This window comes from Prionailurus bengalensis, chromosome B3, assembly GCF_016509475.1.
Source record: "Prionailurus bengalensis isolate Pbe53 chromosome B3, Fcat_Pben_1.1_paternal_pri, whole genome shotgun sequence".
Lineage (NCBI taxonomy): Eukaryota > Metazoa > Chordata > Mammalia > Carnivora > Felidae > Prionailurus > Prionailurus bengalensis.
Genome location: NC_057355.1, coordinates 81,759,380 through 81,784,021, shown reverse-complemented (window position 1 = coordinate 81,784,021; position 24,642 = coordinate 81,759,380). Strand labels below are relative to the sequence as shown.

General features: G+C 35.0%; 1 protein-coding gene across 2 annotated transcripts in view; it reads right to left on the bottom strand.

Moving 5' to 3' along the window:
• The window catches only part of NUBPL (nucleotide binding protein like), a 226,356-nt gene that overhangs the window by 118,139 nt on the left and 83,575 nt on the right, over window positions 1–24,642 (bottom strand). The window contains exons 5-6 of one of the 2 annotated variants that reach the window (XM_043554347.1): window positions 19,999–20,038; window positions 19,818–19,908 (exon numbers count right to left, since the gene is read on the bottom strand). In XM_043554347.1, coding sequence (XP_043410282.1) covers window positions 19,818–19,908; window positions 19,999–20,038 — 131 coding nt within the window. Of the gene's footprint in view, window positions 1–19,817; window positions 19,909–19,998; window positions 20,039–24,642 lie in introns of those variants that run through there. The other variant, XM_043554350.1, reaches the window with a different exon arrangement.

Sequence of the window (24,642 nt, the reverse complement as noted above, 5' to 3'; positions counted from 1 at the left end):
AGAGCTACAGTTAGACATGAAAGGACTATCCCCAGATAGTCTTACATGAAAGGACTATCCCCAGACCTCCATTACTTCCCTCTGGTAGATACTTCTCCCTGGTAGATACACAAAGAAAGAAATGGGAAAAGTTTCTCTGTGTTGTCACACACAAAAGAACACTCAAGTACTTTTGCTTTATCAATAAAGCATTGGCCTAGTTTAAATCACTATAATGACTTCAATTTCCTGGTACCTGTTTATCCTTTCTCTTTCTTGTTGCTTCCTTTTCTGCTCTCTTTTCAGATTCAGGCCTAGAATTAAACCCGATACTCTAGTTTTCTAATTGCCCTTACTTCTTTATTTAGATCCAGAACAATCATAAATGAAATCTGTTGTTATACTCCATTTAAAATCGAAGTCGGGTTGTGCCCCTCCCCCCACTTTATGTGCTGAAAGTAAGAAAGTAAGACTCCTGAATCTCTACTACTTTCAATGCTGAGAATGAAAATTAATACGAAGGGCCAAACTCGGGGCGAAGTTCCATCTCTTTCCTTAGGAAGCACTTGAGCCAAAGCCAGGTAAATAAAACTGGTAATCTGAGCCCATGGCTTCATTCTTAGAGGGAGGGTTAGCCTACAAATGAGCTGAGAACTTGTTTTTCATTCTTTGAAAAGATCCATCCAAAGTAAACCAAGGCTTTGAACAGGGGAGAAAGGGAAAGATCAGAGATGAGAAACCCAATACTATATTGAAAAGTTTTGGGTAAGAAGGAGATGTAACTAGATAGGTAAAGAAGCCTAACTTTGCCAAAGCCTAGGGCTAGTGTGAAGAAATAGTTAATGATATACCAAATGGGGAAAGAGGAAGTGACATACTAGTTCTTGCATCATTCAGGAAAGAGCAAGATGTAACAGAAAGCCCAAAAACCTAAGGAAAAAATTCAAGGAATTCATGGCCAAGAACAGTAAAGTACCTTCATCTTCCAAAGACACCAGGACAAGGGCTGATTGAAGGAGACCAATCACTGATGTAAAGCAAAAGATAGTCTGACTCAGCTATATATAATAAAAGGCAGGAGGCTTTCCTTGGGTGTCAGGTTAAAAAAGAAGCTCCAAGAGTCAGGGCCCTCCCAGCCTCACAAATTGCTCCAATCCAAAACTACACAGAGTAAGAGAGAAGAATATCAGTTATTTTTTTTTAATGTTTATTTATTGTTGAGAGAGACAGAAAGACAGAGTGCGAGCGGGGGAGGGGCTGAGAGAGAGGGAGACACAGAATCCCAAGCAGGCTCCAGGCTCTGAGCTGTCAGCACAGAGCCTGACATGGGGCTCGAACTCATGAACTGCGAGACCATGACCGGAGCTGAAGTCAGATGCTCAACGGACTGAGCCACCAGGCTCCCCAAGAATATCAGTCATTAACACTGGAGAACAACAACTCTTTTTATTTTTTAACACTTTCATTGTTTTGTTTTATTTCTATCATTTTCTTGGTAAAATTACCCATTTAAACGAAACCTTCAGGTCACTAAGTAGTTTTATCAGGTGAAAAGTATTTCTGTACCTAGAGTAACAGGGACCAGAACAGAAGACTAAATTAGTAATGACACTGACCAGATCCACACTACCTCCTGAGAACTGTGCCACAAATGACATGGGGTCAGGGATTGGGGACAATTGGTGGCAGTCTAAAAAAACTATAATAGCTTTCTGTTTTAGATATGTACAACAGCAAGATGTAAAAAAAGAACACTGCAATATCAAAAGCTGTATGTCTAAGTACTCACTCATAAGAGTGATTTAGAGGTATTTATGTAAGTCATCTTTGATTACTGGAAAGAGAAGAGCATTTTAATAAGAGGAAATAACCAGCAATTCATAAGCTGTTTCTATTCCTCAGAACTTGTTCTCTTTCAATGCTGACCACATGATTCCTTTGATGGCATGGAACCTAAATGAATTTGAGTTTTGGATCCTCTAACAATACCACCAACTTGAATGGTCAACACTTTCTAATACTGAGCCTTAATCTCGAAGTTCCAACTTTGCCTGAAATAAAACGCTTTAGAACAGTATCTAAGAATCATCAAAATTTCTAACATATCTAAACATCTTGCATGTGACTACAAATCAACAGTAGGTCTGTAACTAAAAGCTTTATTCTACAATTCTGAACTATGTCGTATACATCCTTATGTCTTCAGCATCTAACCAATGCTCCAAACATAAGTGTTAAATGTCTGCTGCTGAAGATGACAAAAAGTCCAATGACATCTGCAAAGTATAGCAATAATTATCTAATGCCAGCTCAATACATTGTTAAATGAATGAATGAATGAATGAATGAATGAATGGTGATCAAACAAAACCCCTGCTAGATTAATCAAACTGAACTATTTACTAGATAACATGGCCTCAGAAAAATATTTCAAAGAATTGGGCTTTAGTTATATTTCTATTTCCTTCTTCACTTCAATCTACAGTTTAAAGGGTAAAGGAAGAGAGGCTTAACGTACTAGACTCTTGGGGTGCCTGGGTGACTCAGGTGGTTAAGCATACAACTGTAGGTGAGGTCATAATCTCGCGGTCCATGGGTTCAAGCCCCATGTTGGGCTCTGTGCTGATAGCTCAGATCCTGGAGCCTGCTTCAGATTCTGTGTCTCCATCTTTCTCTGCCCCTCCCCCACTCATGGTCAGTCTATCTCTCTAAAAAATGGATAAATAAAAATTTTTTTTAACATACTTGGCTCTTCAGCCTCAGATGAAGGTTCCAAAGAAATGTAAGAGTAATAACTGACTTATATAGAATTTTTGCTTCAAGTTTAAAAGGGTTTTAAGAAAAAAAATTTAAGTCTGAGATGCCTAGAAAACTACTGTCCTGTCCAACTGAATTAATTAGTGGTCTTTATTTCTTAATGCTTCATGGAGGCCTAGTACAGTATTTTTATTTTTTTAGGTATTTTAAATAGGAGACCTGCTAAGTATCTGATGATACAAAAATCATAGAGAGGAATGAATAAGAAGGTCAGATGCCCCAAACTGACAATGAAGACATTCATTAACTTCATCTATATAGTTCATAGTCTATGAACTTTCCATGCAAGGCAATAAATTTCTTTGGTATATTTAGATATGGTTAATTTAATTATCTTAAGAACATCATTTAATATTTTATCTCTTTGCCTAAGTGTCTGGGAACCTCTGAAACTTAATATATTATATTATATAATTCTGGATAAGAAAGCTACTTTATATTAGTTATGTAATATCACAGGAAGAAAAATGGATAATTTCTTTAGAAATTGTTTAAACTATGAATGACTAAAAGAAAGTCATTTGAAGTAATTATCTCATGCTTCCATTTATCTTAAGAGTCAGAAGATCTCGGGGAACCTGGGTGGCTCAGTCGGTTGAGCATCCGACTTCGGCTCAGGTCATGATCTCACAGTTCTTGGGTTCAAGCCCCATATGGGGCTCTGTGCTGACAGCTCAGAGCCTGGAGCCTGCTTCGGATTCTGTGTCTCCTTCTCTCTCTGCCCCTCCCCCATTTGTGCTCTGTCTCTCAAAGATGAATAAAAACTTAAAAAAAAAAAAGAGTCAGAAGATCTCTGGATCTAGTACCACTGCCAAGTAAGGATTTAAATGGGATTCAGTTAAGTATAGATGCCTTACAACTACTAATATTTAAACACTGAACTGTTCAACAGTTTACTTTAAAATGAACTCTAATGATAACATTTTTTTTATACAGAATACTGTTTGAAGTCAAGTGGGCAACGGATTAGAAAATATGATTTTGTTATAATGACTTTATATTGAAATGGTACTGGTAATAAAATTTCATAAGTACTTTTTCTTTTTTTTTTTTAAATTACTTTTTCGTGTTTAATAATATTGAGATTTTGTATTAATTGAATCTTTTTTTTAAATTTTTTTTTAACGTTTATTTATTCCTGAGACAGAGAGAGACAGAGCATGAACGGGGGAGGGGCAGAGAGAGAGGGAGACAGAATTGGAAGCAGGCTCCAGGCTCTGAGCCATCAGCCCAGAGCCTGACGCGGGGCTCGAACTCATGGACCACGAGATCGTGACCTGAGCTGAAGTCGGACGCTTAGCCGACTGAGCCACCCAGGCGCCCCCCTTTTTTTTTTTTTCTTCATAAGTACTTTTTCTAGAACACATCGGCCAATACTCAATAAGCCTTTGTTGCTTCAAACATCAAATATAGAAAAAAAAAATTGGTTGTTGATTACCCAGTTAAACACTGGGAAAAATACACCTATTATAGCTTCTTGTATAATCACTTGCCATTGAAAAATGATGTATCAAACTCCTTTGGCTCTTCCCATGAGAGGTGCTTAGGGAGCTCAAAAAAAAAATTTTTTTTTCATTTTATACAGGATTAAGCAGAGCTTAGCCCACACTCAAAAGCAAAATTCTTTAGGAAACCAAAGGCTGAGAACATTCCTTATTCAGAAGTGAAATTCCATTGTCAGGGAAATCACTAATGCCAACTATCAAGGGAAAATGTCTCATTCCTACTGCAGGATCAGCTAAAGTGAAACTGCTTCTTTAGTTGCTAGGAAACAACCAACTCATTATATGCCATTATCAGAACCCTAGAGAAGAAAACTGGCATCTGCATCACATTTGGGGATAGTGGAGATTGAACTAAAAGCACTGAAACTGCCGCCAAAATTCCTGGTCTCTGGGGTTTACACCGTGACCACAGCAGGAGCTGACACCAGACTAGCCTTTGAAGTTCTCTTCCTAATAAGTAAAATTATTTTTCCCAATATCTCACATTATCAAACTCGAAGATTCTAAAGCAAGACTTCCTCATTCGAGTTAAACTAATGCTGTATTTACTGAGCACAACTTAGGAGAAAAAATATTACTCGGTAACGTGAACATGTAACAAAAAAATTTTAAACGTTATTCACTGGATGAAATGTACTAGATATCTATGCCTTTAATTATTTAAAGTCAAAATGGAAAATAGAAGGAAATTGTTTCAAAACTCAGAAGAATAAAAAGGAAGACATACTGATAAGTCCAGTACTCAAAATGACATTCTAATGTTTATCAGCCTAGTTATCCTAATTGATCATAAAGTTTAACTTCTATTTTTATAAACTGATATGCATTTTCACAGTGCAATCCAAAAAGCATTTATGCACATATACCGTATTTAATCATCAATCTCTTCACTTCCTTTTAGCAAATGAGGTTGAAAGGAGGTGGGGTAAAATTATGCAGATAAATTGGCATAAGACAATGGCAAGTTGAAACCATGAGACTCTCTACATTACTGATTCTGTATGCAGGGGAAAAAAAAAGTTATCTTTCAGAAGAAGGTCCAGATATTGGTAAAAGAAGTTGACAAACCATCTTTCTTCATCAAATTACAAAGAATGAATCCAGTAGGGTTGCTCCAACCTAACATAATTCTTTGCTCCACCTCCTACTCTAATGTGTACCTCTTTGAGTTACTCACACCTGCCACTCTCCACTAACTAATGTTCTCTTGATATCACTTCATACTTTGATTCTCAAACAACTAAGCTCCACTCCACCACCATGCCTACCTTCTCCCAACCTGACCCTTACACACCTTCCCCTGTGTTTTATGAAGCATCCACTTCCACTTCCACTTAGGGTTTCCAGATTTAGCAAATAAAAGTAGAGGACCCTCATTCAGTTAAGTTTGAATATCAGATACACAATGAATAACTTTTTCGTGTATGTCCCAACCAATATTTGGGACATAAACAATACCAAAAAAAAGTATTTATTGTGTATCTGATATCCAAATTAACTGGGTATATCCTGCATTTTTATCTAGTAACACCATGAGATAACTTGATCCTTGGACATTTTTCTCACTTTAAAAGAAACCTACCTTTCCTCAATAATACCTCGTTTCCCAATTCCATCTGAACAATAACAACAAAAAAAGCTAAACTTTTCTAATGTCCCTTTTCTGAACAAAATCAATTTATCTGTCACTTTTTACACCTGTTCTTTTCACAGTTACTGAATAACTTCTTCCCATCACAGGTGATTTTTTATTATTTAATTTCCTCCAATTTCACCCGGCCTCCTGATTCCTTCTTACTACTTGTCTGCCTGGAAATCAGGCCTTGACTTCAATGTTTCCCTCATTAATGCCCTAGATAATTTTCCCCTTTGGACTTTCTGCCATGTCAATCCAGAATCCAACAAGTTTGCCCATGTCAGCTTTCAGTCTTCAGATCTGGAGTTGGTGAAGTTACAAAAACTTAGCAAAACCAAAAAAATCATGGTATTTAGCATTCAGTGGGCCTTTACTGCTACCTAGGAATCCTATCACTCTTCTTTTCATCTCTCTCTCTCTCTCTCTCTCTCTCTCTCTCTCTCTCTTTTAAATTCTGAAAGCAGTTAAAAAGCACTACACCTCTGGACTATTGCATGCCTAATCCCAATTTTAGAACTACCAGCATTAGTAAGTCATCTGGGATCATCTATTAAAAATGCAAACTCCTTGGCCCTTCCCTGGACTTACTGAAGGAAAATCTTCAAGTGGGGGAGTGGAACAGGGAAGCTATATATGTGAATTTTCAATTAGCTCCCTAGATGATTTTTATGAATACTGAAACTTGTGGGTCAAATCTGCTCTGTTAAGTAAACTATCTTTGTCCTTCCACTGATAAGATCAAGGAAATACAACTTTTGTCTTTTACTGCCAGGTTTGATAGGGTTGCCTCATCTACTCTTTTTTCCATTTTACTCACCAAACTTGGAACTAGCCTTACTTTCCAAAAATAACTAATTTACATAAACTATTAATCCCATTCCCTTTGCCTCTTTCATAATATTCCTCTTCCAGTAATCTTATCACGTTCTAGAATCTTCAGTCTCTCTTCACTGTATCCTCTGCTTTGGAAAAGGTATATCTGCCCCTTTCTAAAACAATGAAAAGGGCTTTCATTTGATACCTTTTATTCCTCTTTAAGCCTTCATCCTATTTTCCTTTCCCCATGCCCCCACAATCCCCTGCATGGCCAATTCTATCTAACAAGCAGAATATACTTCTACCATGGTCTTGTTTATATATCCATACTTATGGTTAGTCCTATGACTTTCTTCATTTACTGTTCTACTAAAGGATTATAAATAACCATCTAACACCTATTATCTCCCTGAATGACAATGAAATCACAACACTGGAGAATTTGCAGAATTCTAAGCAATGACTAAAGATAAATTTACAGCCAGAGCACCTGGGTGGCTCAGTCAGTTGAGTATCCGACTTCAGCTCAGGTCACGATCTCTCAGTTCATGAGTTCAAGCCCCACATCAGGCTTGTTGCTGTCTACACAGAGCCCACTTCAGATCCTCTGTCCCTCTCTCTCTGCCCCTCCCCTGCTTCTCAAAAATAAATAACATATTTTAAATTTATACACACACACACACACACATACACATGTATATTTACATTATATACATGTATGTTTATATATACGTATATATATAAATCTCCATTATAAATTTCACAATACAGTGTTATCAGTTTATTTAATAGTTATCTTTTAAAGAAACTAAGGAAATAGTCTATCATAATTACCCATATTTGCTATATCTGTGCTTTTCATTTCTTTAGATCTGAGTTTCATCTGTCACTTTCCTTTATCCTGAAGAACTTTGTTTATTCTTTTTTGTTGTGTGGTCTACTGGTGAAAAATACTCTCAACTTTCATTTATTGCAAATGTGTTTTATTTTCTCTTCCTCCTTTCACTGCATAGAGAATTCTGTATTGGCATTTTTTTCTTCAGCTCTTTAAGGTGCTGTTCCATTGTCTTCTGCCTTTCATTATTTCCAGTGAGAAATCTGACATCACTTAAAAAAATTTTCCCTGTGATTATTGTCTCTTTTTCTTTCAGCTTGCATAATTTTCTTTATATCTTTGCAGTCTTTTTCTCTGTATACCACTTAAATATTGATGTTCTCCAGAAATATGCCCATAGCTCAGTAGCTAAGGGCATGGACTCTGGATCCACATCTGCCTGGATCCAATCTCAGTGACACATCTAATTAGCTATATGTCCTTGGGCAAAAACCTCTGTGAGCCATAGTTTCTTTATCTATAAAATGGGGCTTATGGTAGTTACACTGTTGTGAAGATTAAATGTGTTTAGTATGTATAAAATGCTTAAAAATCATATCAAGTAACTATAAGTGTGCCCTTTTTCTGTCGTATTTTATCATTCCAAATACAAATTAGTTTTTTTTCCCCTATAATTTAACATTTCTCTAATCAGGATGCATCTTATAAGTGATGGCTTCTTAGAATTGCATTATGCCTGGCTTTGTCAGATTCTTTCCCAGAGGTTTCGTATTGTTTCTCTAATAACTTGAGGCATTTTCAACCTGAGGGAACTTTAAATTGACTTCTCTTTTAGAGGTTTTTGGGACCACTGGTGGTATGAATTCAGGTTGGAAAGCTACATGGGTAACAACTTGTGATTCATCTTCTTACAGAGGTATTTTTCTGCTTTATGTCAGTGCCCAAATTGATAGATGCACATTTCCTTGCAATTTATTTCTAAATTTTGGATTTATATTTCATTTGTCTTTCTCCTAAGAGAGAGTAGTCCTTTGGGGTCCCAGCTGTATATAGGATTCTTATATTAGATTCATCCTCATCTTAGTTGTTTTTCTCCTCTTTTAGTGCTACATAAAATGATATATGGTATAGTTGGTGTGGTATTAGATTTGCTGATATTAGGTATCATCACTATTATTACCATTACTATAATCCTTTCTGAGACATCTCTTCTACTTTCATGGCTTTAGTTATGTTAATTATAGCTAGAGAAGAGTAATAGGTTGAAGACTTCTCTTTGATTGACATTCCTAGTTTGGGGTGGGTGATTTTGTGGGAGGAAAAGGAATTAGTAAAGAGGAAAAATTATCATGATACAAACCCTTAAAACAAAGTAGGTTTAGAGGGAACATACCTCAACAGCACAAACGCCATATATGAAAAACCCATAGCTAAAATCATACTCAATAGGGAAAACTGGGGGGCGCCTGGGTGGCTCAGTCGGTTGAGCGTCCAACTTCAGCTCAGGTCACAATCTCGCGGTCCGTGAGTTTGAGCCCCGCGTCAGGCTCTGGGCTGATGGCTCAGAGCCTGGAGCCTGCTTCCGATTCTGTGTCTCCCTCTCTCTCTGCCCCTCCCCATTCATGCTCTGTCTCTCTCTGTCTCAAAAATAAATAAATGTTAAAAAAAATTTAAAAAAAAAATAGGGAAAACTGAGAGCTTTTCTCCTAAGGTCAAGAACAAGATAAAAATATCCATTCTCACAACTTTCATTCAGCACAGTACTGAAAGTCCTAGCCATAACAATCAGACACACAAAAAAATTAAAAGACATCCAGAATGGTAAGGAAGAAATAAAACTTTCACTACTGGCAGATGACCTGATACTCTATATAGAAAACCCCAAATACTCCACCAAAAAACTAGTAGAATTGATAAATGAATTCATTGAAGTTGCAGAATACAAAATCGATGTATAGAAATCTGTTGCATTTCCATACACTAATAATGAAGCAGGAGAAACAGAAATTAAGAGAGCAATCCCATTTACAACTGCACCAAAAATAATAAAATACCTAGGAATAAACTTAACCAAGGAGATAAGAGAGAGTATCCGACTCTGAAAACTACAAACACTGAAAACTCTGAAACTCTGAAATTCTGAACTCTGAAAAGTACAAAACACTGATGAAAGAAATTGAAGACTACACAAATAAATGAAAAGATATTCCATGATCATGGACTGGAAGAACAAGTATTGTTACAATGTTCATACTACTCAAAGCAATCTACAGATTTAATGTAATCTCTATCAAAATACCAACAGCATTTTTCATACAACTAGAAAAAATAATCCTAAAACTTGTATGGAATCACAAAAGACCCGAATAGCCAAAGCAATCTTGAAAAACAAAGCTGGAGGTATCATAATTCCAAATTTCAAATTATACTACAAAGCTGTAGTAATCAAAACAGTATGCCACTGGCACAAAAACAGTCACATAGATCAAAAGAACAGGATAGAAAGCCTAGAAATAAACCCACAATTTTATGGTCAATCTTCAACGAAGGAGGTAAGAATATGCAATGGGAAAAAGACAGTCTCTTCAAATGGTGCTGGGAAAACTGGACAGCTACATGCAGAAGAATGAAACTGGACCACTTCCTTACACCATACACAAAAATAAATTCAAAATAGATTAAGGAACTAAACATGAGACCTGAAACCATAAAAATCTTAGAAGAAAGCACAGGCAGTAATTTCTCTGACATCGGCCATACCATTTTTTTCTAGATAGGTCCCCTGAGGCAAGGGAAACAAAAGCAAAAACAAACTATTGAGATTACATCAATGTAGAAAGCCTCTACATAGCAATGGAAACAATCAACAAAACTAAACAACATACTGAATGGGAGAAGATATTTGCAAATGACATATCTGATGAAGGGTCAGCATCCAAAATATATAAAGAAATTATACAACTCAACACCAACCATCATCATCATCATCATCATCACCATCATCCAGTGAAAAAACAGGCACAAACACAGACATTTCTACAAAGGAGACATGCATTTGGCCAACAGACACATGAAAAGATGATTAACATCACTCATCATCAAGGAAATGCAAATCAGAACCACAATGAGATATCAACTCACAAATGTGGGAATGTCCACAATAAAAAACACAAAAAACAACAAGTGCTGGCAAGGGTATGAGAATAAAAAAGCCTCATGCATTATTGATGTCAATGCAAACTGGTATAGCTACTGTGGAAAACAGTATGGAGGTTCCTCAAAAAATTAAAGATAGAATTACCATTTGATTAGGTAATTGTACTACTGGATATTTACCCAAAGAATATGAAAACACTGGTGGTTCAGTGGTGGTTCAGTTCAGCTCAGGTCATGATCTCCTAGTTTGTGACTTCAAGCCCCACATTGGTCTCAGAGCCTGCGTCAGATCCTCTGTCCTCCTCTCTCTGCCCTTCCCCCACATGTGCTCTCTCTCTCTCTCTCTCTCAAAAATAAAAATTAAAAAATTAAAAAAAAGAATATGAAAACACTAATTTCAAAAGGATACATGCACTCCTATTTTTATTGCAGCATTCTTTACAATAGCCAAATTATGGAAGCAGTCAAATGTCCATCAATAGATGAATGGATAAAGAAATGTGGTGTGTGTGTATATATATATATATATATATATATATATATATATATATATATACACAATGGAATATTAATCATAAAAAAGAATGAAATTTTGTCATTTGCAATAACATGGATGGAACTAGAGAGTAAAATGCTAAGCAAAATAAGTCAGAGACAAATACTAGGATTTCACTCATATGTGGAATTTAAGAAACAAAACAAATGAACAAAGGGGAAACAGAGAAAAACCAAGAAACAGACTCTTAACTATAGAGAGAGAAAGGTGAGGGTTACCAGAGGGGAGGTGGGTGGGAGGATGGGTGAAATGGGTGAAGGAGATTAAGAGTACACTATCCTGATGAGCAATGAGTAGAGAGTTATTGAATCATTATATTTTATATCAGAAGTTAATATAATGTTGTATGTTAACTACACTGGAATCAAAATAAAAATTAAAATTAACAAAATACCTTCAAAAAATTTTATATGAAGTAGCACAATATAAACCTTAAGAAGAATGTGAAAAGTTAAGAAAGCTTATTATAATCCCTAAAGTAGCCACAAAATAATAATATATGAAGACGTATGGATAAAAAGTCATGAGAAGAATTTAAATAGACTTTTTTGAGTATTTAATTTATCCAAAAGAAAATAGAAAAAAAAAAGGAAGAAAAAATAGATGAAAACTGAGAAAAAAGTTAAAACTGTATACTTAAAACCAACCATATCATTAATTACAGTAAGTAATCCTCTCTCAGTAGGTGACAAAGTAACTACATAAGAAGTCAATATTAAAGAGTTGACAATACTATCAACTTACCTCAACGGTATTTACAGAATATTATCACAACAGCTGAAAAATACAATTTCTTTCTAAAAGCATATGGAACAATCAGAAAGATGGACCATATGTTAGTCCATAAAGTCTCAAAAATTTTTAAAGATTGAAATTTTACAGAGTAAATTCTCTAACCCAAACAAAATTACACTAGAAATAAATACCATTAAGTTATTTAAAAGATCCTCAAATGTTAGGAAAATTAAACACATACAAAAATTTTAAAAGGAAATTAAAAATTATTTACTTTAAACTGAATGACAATGAAATCACAACACTGGAGAATTTGCAGAATTCTAAGCAATGACTAAAGATAAATTTACAGCCAGAGCACCTGGGTGGCTCAGTCAGTTGAGTATCCGACTTCAGCTTAGGTCATGATCTCTCAGTTCATGAGTTCAAGCCCCACATCAGGCTTGTTGCTGTCTACACAGAGCCCACTTCAGATCCTCTGTCCCTCTCTCTCTGCCCCTCCCCTGCTTCTCAAAAATAAATAACATATTTAAAAAAAATTTTTTAATATAAATTTATAGTCATAACTACTTATACTAAAAAACGAGAGGGGCTTCTGGGTGGCTCAGTCAGTTAAGTATCTGACTTTGGTTCAAGTCATGATCTCACGGCTCATGAGTTCGAAGCCCACGTCAGGCTCTGTGCTGACAGCTCAGAGCCTGGAGGCTGCTTCAGATTCTGTGTCCTTCTCTCTGACCCTCTCCCACTCATGGTCTGCCTCTCTCTCTCTCTCTCAAGAATAAATAAATGTTAAAAATTTTTTTTAATGAAATAAAATAGAAAACGAGAAATGTTTAAAATTATCTAACTTTCTAACTTAAGAAGGTTGAAAAAAAAATTAAGCCTGAAATTTAAAAAAGGAAAAGTATAATAACAGCGGAAAACAACAAAATAGGAAATAAACATAAAATAGAGAACATTTAAAAGGCCAAAATTTGATTCTTGGAAAAAATTAACAAAATTGATAAACCCAAGCAAGAAAAATCAAGAATAAAAGAGAGAAAAAACAAATTACCAATATTAGGAATAAAGAGCAAACACCACATCTCATATTCTATTTTAAAAGGTAGTAAGCAATATTATGAACAACCATATATATATATATATATATATATACACACACACACATATATATATATATTCTATAACTCAGGTGAAATAATAAACTCTTATGAAACACAACAAAACTGAAAGAAGATGAACTTAAAAGGTGTGAACAGAATTAATCCTCAGAAACTTTCTCCCAACCAAGTAGGAAAAACAAAACAAAACATCCCAGCCCCATATTTCCTTGATAAATCCCATAAAATACAAACATTACACCAAAACTAATAATTTTACACCAACACTTTCACAAAATAGAAGAAGAGGAAAGTACTTCCAAACTCCTATTACAAAGCCAAGACAGCTCCCATACAATACCAGAAAAAGACATTACAGGAAAAACAAATTAGGAAATAATATTCATCGCAAATACTGATCTAAAACTCCTTAATAAAATGTTAACAAATTTAATCCTGCAATATATTAGAAGTAATTATAATATTACTTTTTTTTTTTTTAAGTAGGCTTCACACCCAGCACGAGCCAAATGCAGGGCTTGAACTCATGACCCTGAGATCAAGACCTGAGCTGAGATCAAAAGTCGGATGCTCAACCGACTGAGCCACCCAGGCACCCCCAATATTACTTATTATAATTACAATATATCCCAAGAATTTATCCCAGGAATGCAAGGCTGGTCTAACACAGAAAATCAATGTAAATCACTACATTAATAAAATAAAAAACACATGATCATTTCCATAAATGGGGAGGAAAAAACATTTGAAAAAATTCAATGCCCTTTCACAATAAAACCTCTTAGCAAACAAAGAAATGGGAAGGACACAGGGCATCAGTGAAAATCTACCACTATCATTCTTAAAGATGAAATACTTATTGTTACCCTATCCTGCAAATCCAGATGAAGACAAGGATGTCTGCTCTCATCTTTTCTGTTTAATATTATACTTGTGGTCCTAGGCAGTGCAATAAGAAAATGAGAAAATAAGATGAAAGAAATAGATTGGAAAGGAAGCATTGAAGCTGTTTTACTTACAGACAACATAATCATGTGCATATAAAATACCAAGAAATCTACATAATGCCTACTTAAAAATAGAAATACAGTAAAATCACAGAACACAAGGTCAGTTAATATACAAAGCTAATATAGATCGGGGCGCCTGGGTGGCGCAGTCGGTTAAGCGTCCGACTTCAGCCAGGTCACGATCTCGCAGGTCTGTGAGTTCGAGCCCCGCGTCAGGCTCTGGGCTGATGGCTCAGAGCCTGGAGCCTGTTTCCGATTCTGTGTCTCCCTCTCTCTCTGCCCCTTGCCCGTTCATGCTCTGTCTCTCTCTGTCCCAAAAATAAATAAACGTTGAAAAAAAAATTTAAAAAAAAAAATATATATACAAAGCTAAACAGTGTGTATTTTATGCCCTAATAGCAAACAATTTGAAATTAAATACAAAAGACAACTCCAATTCCAATGTCATCTAAGAACATAAAATATTTGGAATAAATCTAAGAAGTACAGGACCCATACACTAAAAACTATATATCACTCCAAGAAATTAAAGAAAATCTAAATAAATGTAGGAATATACCATGCTCATGGATTAGAAGACTCAATATTGCCAGGATCTTGATTCACACAAAAAAATGATCTGTACATTCAACACCATCCTAATAAAATACTAACATGCTTTTCTGTACAAATTGACAAGGTGATTCTAAAATTTATAAACAAATGGAAAAGAACATACAGTAAGCAAAGCAATCTTGAAAAAAAACAAAGCTGGAAGTCTCATACTTTGTGACTTTAAGCTTTCTACACAGCCACAATTATCAAGATAGTATGCTTTTACTGTAAGGATTAAACTAGACAGATGGAACACGAAACAGAGTGCCTAGAGATAAACCCATACACATACACTCAATTGATTTTCATTTGCTGTTGTATCAAGTCACTTCAATAGGGAAAGGGAAATCTTTTAAACAAATGGTGCTAGAACAACTAGATAATCTATTATGTGTTTTCTAACTTCACCAAGCAATTAATTTGATTCTGACCCTATCTACACCAGGTACTGTACCTGGTGTAGACAGTGTCACAGCATCAGATCTCACAGGTTAAGGACTCAATCTTACCAGACTACTCCCACTTCAGACACCAATCACAGGTCTAGGTTGTTACCTGTGCCTGGACTGACAGGCTATAAATCAGAGGTTTTCATAACCCCTTCCCTTCAGGTGTGATTAATTTATAAGAGTGGCTCACAGAACTCAGAAAAACATTTACTTATGTTTACTAGTTTATTATAAAGGGTTTCAGAAAGAATATAGATAAACAGCCTGATGAAGAGATACAAAGAGCAAGGTCCAAAAAGGCCCTCAGCATACGAGCTTCTGTATGTGTATACCACAGAACTAGGTATGCAGAACCCACGAGGATGTAAATACATTCACCAACGCAGAAGCTCATTGAAAGTTTTCATAGCTTACTTAATCTAAACCACACCATACTTCCCCTTCCCTTTCCCCTTCCCAGAGGTCAGTGGATGGGGCTGATAAAGTCCCAACCCTCTAAACACTTGGGTCTTTCTGGAGACCAGCCCCATCATGAGTCTATCCAGGGTCCCCACTGTAAGTCACCTTACTAGGATGAACTCAGGTGTGCTCAAAAAGGGATTCCTCATAAATGACAAAAGATACTCCTATTGATAACTCAGGAAATTCCAAGGGTTTTAGGAGATTTGTGCCAGGACCCAAGAGCAAAAACAAATATATTTACTATTATACCACAACTATGAAAAAATATAAACCTTTATCTCACTTCCCACACAAAATTTAAGATGTGCAAACCAGAACTATAAAGCTCTGAGACAATAATATATGAGAATATGTTTGTAACCTTGGATTGACAGGCAAAGATTTCTTAGGACACAAAAAGCATTCAGCATTAAAAAAATTTTTTTTGATAAAATGGATTTCATGAAAATTTAAAACATCAGTTAATCAAAAGGCAAGCCACATACTGGGAGAAATATTCCCAATACATATATCTGACAATGGACTCACAGCCAGAATACATTAAAACTCTTACAACTCAATTATAAGAAGAAAAATGAGCCAATAAAAAAATGAGTAGAAGACTTCACAGACACTTCATAAAGGAAGACACAGTGATATCTAATACACACATGAAAAGGGGCTAAACATCACTGAACAACAGGGAAGCACAAACTAAAATGATAAGAAGATACCATTTTACATCCACTAGTGAAGAGACTGACAACACCAAATGCTGACAAGATGCGAAGCAACTGAAACTCTTATGAACTCTGGTACAAGTATTTATAGCAGCATTATTCATAACAGCCAAAAACTGGAGTCTACCCAAAAGTCCATCAATAGAAGAACAAACAGTATTTGATTATATTCATGCAATGAATACTACTGAGCAATAAAAAGGGACTCATTTACTGATACAGGCAATAAAAGGATGATGTTCAAATGCATTAGGCTAAGAGAAAGAAACCAAATACAACTACATTATGTAGGTTTCCATTTATATGAAGTGTGAGAACAAGCAGAACTCATTTATGATACTGGAAATCACAACTGTGATGGCCTATGAGTGGGAGATTGAATAAAAGAATGCCCAATGAAACACTATGGGGGATGGAAATGTTCTCTGTCTTGATTGGGGTATGGTTACACAGATATATACACATTTATCAAAAATAACTAAACCATACTTATAAGATCTCTGCATCCCATAGTATGCATAAGTTTAACTCAATAAAATCTCACAAGGGAGAGGGAAAAAACTTTAAACCAGGCTTTCAGTTCAAGATGGTAGACTGACCATAAGTATTTATCTTCTTCCTCAAAAGAGTAACTATGAAGAGAAATGAAAGGAACTTCTATATTCTATTTATCATGTCCTGAATAATTATATAGGTATTTTCACTTGGGGATAATCCATCTAACTGTGCACTTATGACTTGTACACTCTTCTGTATATATGTTATATGCAATTTTTTTTCTATTAGCCAATGAATCAGGTAGCCTCCACAGTTCACTGCTGTACAGAGCAACTATTGAGCCACTAAATTTTCACAAAAGATGTTAAACTTACCAAGTGTTGGTGTGCTTTCCTAAAGCAAAACAAAAAACAAAAATAAAACACTCCCTAATTAGCAACTCAGATGATAAACATTGGTCACAGTATAGTCCAAAAATATCAACTTTTCACCCCCAATTAAAATGTGCAAATGATAAAAGTAACTTTTAAAAAGACTGTAAGGTGAATATACAGTGTAATGTCCTAATATCTTACAGAGTATCCCAATAAAATAAGCTATAGATCCATTTTCTCACCTCATCTTTCATCCTGATATTTTGCAGCATGTTTTGCTAAAAATGGACCTTCAGCATTTATGTGAGTAAACAGTAACTTTTTTTCTTAATTTTTTTAACACTTATTTTTGAGAGACAAAGACAGGGCACAAGCAGGGGAGGGGCAGAGAGAGAGGGAGACACAGAATCTGAAGCAGACTCCACGCTCTGGGCTGTCAGCACAGAGCCAGATGCAGGGCTTGAACCCATGAACCGTGAGATCATGACCTGAGCCAAAGTCAGACGCTTAACTGACTGAGCCACCCAGGCTCCCCTAAACTGTGACTTTTATATGACTTATGTGTCAGGGAGCCAAATCTCCAAATCTCCACTAGGGCCTCTACCAGACTACCAAATTCCATAAATATTTCTTAAGCTTAGTATTTGATAACTGTTGAGAAGAACATGAATAATGTCAGATGACTGACATGATGGGAGTGTGGCTTGAATTCAGAAATCAAAAATGTATAATGCCAGCAATTAACATAATTATTCTATAACTCCAACAGTATTCAGCAGTGGATAAAAGAGGCTGGGTTATGGAAGGACATTGACTGATAATGTGGAATCAGGATCCTGCCCCTCCTCTCTTCCCTAACACCTCAGAATAAAAAAATAATAAATCTGGTTTCTTCTTTGATCTTTTACCTCTGGTTTCATAAGGTTTTCTTCATTTATAAAAGCAGGTACTAAATATAAGTGTGAGTTTCAGGCACAAATTTTTTGCAGCCTAATTAATGTGTACTGTCAGGTTTACTTTCACTCCTCCATGGGAAACTCCCTTTGCCCCTCTCCTGAGGGCACGTGCATACTGGGTCTCTCTCGTCTACCCTCAGGGGTTCTTTTGCCAGAGATGTTTTCATCATCTATTGCAGTCTGAGGTTTAAATGGGTCTTAGTACTTAAAAAGGACACTTGGAGGCAGGATCCTGCTTCCCTTAGAGGACAGCACCAATACTTGGCTATATCTCTGTGTCTCTTATCACTGACTTGGGTCTCCAAGACTCTGATCACTTTGAAAAATACAAGTATTTCCATTTTCTTGTGACCATCCATAAGGCTTAGGAAAAAATTTGAATCATTTCCTGTTGAGAATTATAACAGTAACATAGGAAGGGAAAATTAATATTTAGAATATTCTGATGACAAAATCAGAACTTTCCTCTTGGTGTTTCCAAATTCCCACTTTAATTATATTCCCACTTTAATTATAACCTGAATAAAGACTGTTGTAGAATTTCCTTAAAAAAAAAAAAGAGGCTGAGTTAATCCACACAAATAAAGGTTAAAGATCAAGGTCACAAAGGAATTGGTAAAGAAGGGGTGTTGTTGGGAATACAACTGAAATAGCCAACTATGGGATCTGAGTATAAAAGGGGAGGAAATGCAGCCACGAGACTTGAACGCACTAGGAAAGTAGCAGGACTCTGGGACCAGAGATCAAAAAGCACATTTATCAGAACTTAAGCAGCAGAAGGAAGACAAGATGTAACATTAAAAAAGAGTTTCAGAGTTCAAGACATATTTCATTTACCGACTATTTCAACTAGAAATGAATATAGGAATATCTATGATTAGAATTGTCAACTTATCACGTAATTCCTGACCCAAAGTAAAATCTGAATAAATAAGGGATAATTGCTGTAAATGGATGGAGAAAATCCAAATTACTTATAATATTTATCTAGAACATAATTAACTACAAATTCACAGCTACTAGAAAAAAATTAAAATTATTTCTATAAATAACATATATCCCATCTGATATTTTTAGATTATCCAATCAACTGTTCTCTTAAGGATAAATTAAAGTTGATTGGGCAGATATTATATACATAAATAAAGAGCCAGATGTACGCAGAGTAAAACAAAATTTTATTTTGTTCTAAAGCAATTTTAAAACGTGAGCATGATTTATATAATTTTTTTCTACATGCAAGAATATCTACACTGCCCTTATAACTCAATATTGGCCACAATGAGATTAAACATAAATCTAAAGAAGGCAGATTACTTATAGATTTCATCATCTGACTGCAGACTCTGAACAAAGCAAAAGAACAATATAAAATAAGACATTAAGATTTTCGGTAATCATAAGCAATGGGTAAGATTAAATCACAGACCAGTGAAACTGGTCTTGGTGCCACATAATTCATTATACATCCAGTCGATTAGTTGGATTCTTTTGCAAAACATCTCAAGCCTGACTGCAAATATTAACCACTCTCCAATCAGCAAATGCATTAACAATAATGTGCCAATAATAAAATGACACTTAATTCAATTTTCTTACCTGCCTCAATAGTTTCTCAATAGCTGACATTACCATAAGGCCTCTCCAAACAACTGGTGCAGTCTCTTCAACCAGGAAGCCCATAGACATACTGCAAGAGTAAACCAAAAATATAGCTAATTTACATATATTAATCAATATTATTCTGAAAAGTAACATAAAGTAAAAAAGATATACTTACCAAGCAATACCATAATTCAAAAGAGGCCTCATTAGGTTGTCTGAAGTTAAAAAATAAAAAATAAAAAACTCTCTTTTAGAATATACAAACATACTGACTTATTTTCTTATCAAAAAGTGTCAAATTAAAAATACAAATGGGCTATTCAAACTGCTGCTCTTTAACTTCCAACTTATTCACCTCAATAAACAACAGTTTAAACATTATACCAAGCACACAACCAATACTTACAATAGATACAACATCTAAAAATAGTTGGGATAAAGTTTTAAGAAACATATATCATTTTCAAGTGTTTCTAAAAAATAGCCTCCGTAAGTAATTGTATCCATCAATTTTATTCATATATATAAATATATAAATTACATACGTGTTTAGTATGTGTATACATGACAAGTACACATACAAATACACATGCATGGATCTAATAAGTTCTCTATTTTGTATCGCAACATTAATAAACGTCATATATTAAAAACCACAGCAAACATCATAGTCAATGGTAAAGACTAAAAGTTTTCCCCTAAGATCAGGAACAAGACAGGGATACTCTCACTTCTGTCATTTTTATTCAACATAATACTGAGAGAGCCAGAGCAATGAGGCAAGAAAAAGAAACAAACAGCACCCAAATTAGAAAAACTTTTCTCTGTTCGCAGATGATATGATCTTATTTATAGAAAATCCTTAAGATTCCACAAAAAGACTATTAAAGCTATTAACGAATTCAACTAAGTAGCAGGATACAAGTCAACACACAAATATCCACTGCATTTCTATAAACTAACAACAATCTGAAAAGAAAATTATGAAAACACTTCCATTTGTAACATCGAAAACAATGAAAAGAATTAACCTAACCAAGGAGATGAAAGATTTGTACAATGAAAACCTCAAACCAGTGCTGAAAAAAATCAAAGACGACATAAATAAAAGGAAACACCTATCATGTTCATTGACTGGAAGACTTAATATTGCGAATACTGCCTAAAGCAATCTACAAATTCAATGGAACCCTATGTCAAATCCCAATGACATTTTTTGCAGAAACAAACAAAAAAACCCATCCTAAAATTCATATGGAATCTCAAGGGATACCAAATAGACAAATCAATCTAGAAAAGAAGAACAAAGCTGAAGGATTCATAGCTCCTGGTTTCAAAACTTAACTGCAAAGCTGAAGTAAGCAAATCAGTGAGGTACCAGCATAAAGACAGATATAAAGACCAGTGGAATAGAATAGACAGCCTAGAAATAAACCATCACATATATAATCAAATCATTTTTGACAGGAGGCCAACATCATTCAATGGGGAAAGGACAGTCTTTTCCACAAATGGTGCTAAGAAAACTGGATATCCACAGGCAGAAGAATGAAGTCAGACCCTTACCTAACACCATATACAAAAATTAACTCAAAATGGATCAAAGACCTAAATGTAAGAGCTAAAATTATAAAACTCTTAGAAACAAACATAGAGCAAAAGCTTCATGTCATTGGATTAGGCAATGATTTCTTGGATATGACAACAAAGGTACAGGCAACAAAAGAAATAATAAACATGGACTTAATGAGAATTTTTAAATGTTGTGCATCAAAGACAGTATCAACAAGTAAAACAGTAAGCCACAGAATGAGAGAAAACATTTATAAATCATGTATCTTATAAGGGATTCATATCCAGAGTATATTAAATCTTTTTGTTTCATTTTTTAAAATTTACATCCAAGTTAGTTAACAATACAATAATGACTTCAGGAATAGAATCCAGTGATTCATCACCTACATATAACACCCAGTGCTCATCCCAACAAGTGTCCTCCTTAACACCCCTTGTCCAATTAGCCCATCCCACCACCCATTATCCCTCCAGCAACCCTTTCCTGTATTTAAGAGTCTCTTATGGTTTGTCCCCATCCCTATTTTTATGTTATTTTTGCTCGCCTTCCCTCATGTTCATCTGTTTTGTATCTCAAATTCAACATGAGTGAAGTCATATGATATTTGTCTTTCTCTAATTTCACTTAGCACAATACTGTCTAGTTCCATCCATGTTATTGCAAATGGCAAGACTTCATTCTTTTTGATTGCCGAGTAACACAGAATATGTTAAATCTTAAAACTCAACAACAGCAGCAAAAAATGAAACATAATTCAAAAATGGGCAAAGGAAGTGAAGAAACATTTCCTCAAGGAAGATATACAAATAGCCAAAAAGCACATGGAAAAATATTCAACATCACTGATCATTAGGGAAATGTGAATCAAAATTACCATAAGATACCATCTCATACCTATTAGAATGGCTACCATTAAAAAAAAAAAAAAGAACTGACAAACACAGAAAATAAGAAGTACTGGTAAGAATATGCAGAAGTTTGAAGAATACTTGTACACTACTGGTAGAAATATAAAAAGGTATAGCTGCTATGGAAAATAATACGGTAGCTCCTCAAAAACCTAAAAATAAATTACCATATGAACCAGGAACTCCACTTCTTAGTACATACAGAAAGGGAATGAAATGAGGGTCTCAGGGTCTTGAAGATATAGGTGTACACTCATGTTCATAGGGGAATTATTCACAATAGCTACAATGTGTAAGTAACCCAAGTGTCCACTGACAGATGAATGGATAAGCCAAATGTGGTGTGTGTCTATGTGTGTATATATGTATATTTCCATATATATATAGATACAGATATAAATATTGGTACATAATAGAATACTTTAAATTATTAAAGTCCTAAAGAGGAAGGAAATTCTGACATGCTATAACATGGATGAACCCTGAGGACATTATGCTAAGTGAAATAAGCCAGTCACAAAAGAGAAATACTGTATGACTCCCCTTACGTGAAATACGTAAAGTAGTAAAAATCATACAGACAAAAAAGAGAATGGCAGTTGCCAGCAGCATGGGAGGTGGCAGTGAGAAGTTACTGTTTGAAAGGTATCAAGTTTCAGTTTTACAAGACAAGAAGAGCTATGGAGATGGATAGTGGTGATGGCTGCAAAACATTATGAATGTATTTAAAAGGCCAGTGAATGGTATACTTAAAAATGGTTAAGATGGTGGGGTGCCCAGGTGGATCAGTTGGTTAAGCGACTGACTCTTGATTTCAGCTCAGGTCATGATCTCACGATATCTGACAATGCAGAGTCTGCTTGAGATTCTCTCTCTCCCCTTCTCTCTCTGTCCCTCCCCCCACGTGCATGCACTCTCTCTCTAAAATAAACAAATAAACTTTATTTTAAAAAAAGTTTAAGATGGTAAGCTTTATGTTATGTGTATTTTACCACAATAAAAAAATATATTTTAAACTCTCCTTTGTCATTGGAGACAAGAAGTTGCATTAATCTCGAGGGAAAAACAATCTACTGTTTATGACCAAGTACCTACAAAAAACAAAAAACAAAACAAAACAAAAAAACAAAACAGGAAAAGAAATTAAAGTTTACAGTTAACTAAAAAGTATATAAACTATAAAATAATTTATATTACTATAAAATATGGTTTCTTTTATCAAACGATCTGTGTAACCACATTCTCATTCATTCTTGCTACTATAGTCTATTTCACCATAATAAGGTATAGAAAAAGCCCTCTAGATACTTTACGCAACTTGGACTAGTGTTGAGCTAAAAGTCTAGGACAGATCATAAAAATCGAGTAGAATTTTGCAGTCAGATTTCATCAGTGTCTTTTAGCCTGTTTCTCCTTCTTAAAGAGACTGAAATTGAGAAAATGAGATAAAAATGAAAATGAGATAAAACATATAGGCATGGTTTATATGTCAGTTTTTCCCCAAAGCATCCAACTTAAACTTTCAGAGTAACTTTTCACCATTGTGCTCTGTATTTTTTATACTTTGATTTTCTCCAATTACATATGGATACAGATTAAAGAGTCAAGTTGTACTACAAAACTGTTACTGAAAGTCAATAATTTTACAACCCTCTTCCATTTCTTACTCCCCAGAGCCAACAACTCTCAACCCAAATGATTTTTTTAACTTCTCATTTTGAATTAATGTGAGGCTTATAGAAAGTTCCAAAAATAGTACAGTCTTCATATGCCCTTTACCTAGCTTTCCTTAATGTTAACATCTTACATAACCATAGTACAATTATCACAACCAGGAAACTAACACTGATACAATATGATTAACTAATCTGTGAACCTTATTCAAATTTTCACAACTTTTAGTTGTCTCATAAAATTTTATAGGATTTAGTAATTTTTTCGTGAACACAGGCACACTTTTCAGGCACTCATCCTCTCTATGTAATTATATCACCATTTTAATTAGATAATCATGTAAATGCTATGAATAGCTGAGCAAGATGACATAAAATATGATTATTTTTCCTTTGTTTCCATGAATTGATGATAGGCAGATCTTGTGGTGCATGTGTTTCCTTCATTTTCTATGTATTTCCTAGTAATTTGCTCCTAAACTACCTTCCAGTTTTGTTAATATCAAATACGTTAATCAAATGCACTAGGCATTCATGTCCATTATCCTGAACAAGACTCTGCTTAACTGTTTATAGTATCTTCTGAATAAGAGGTCTTTTTTATATAGATTTTTTCTTTTTAAGTAATCTCTACACCCATTGTGGGGCTCGAACTTACAACC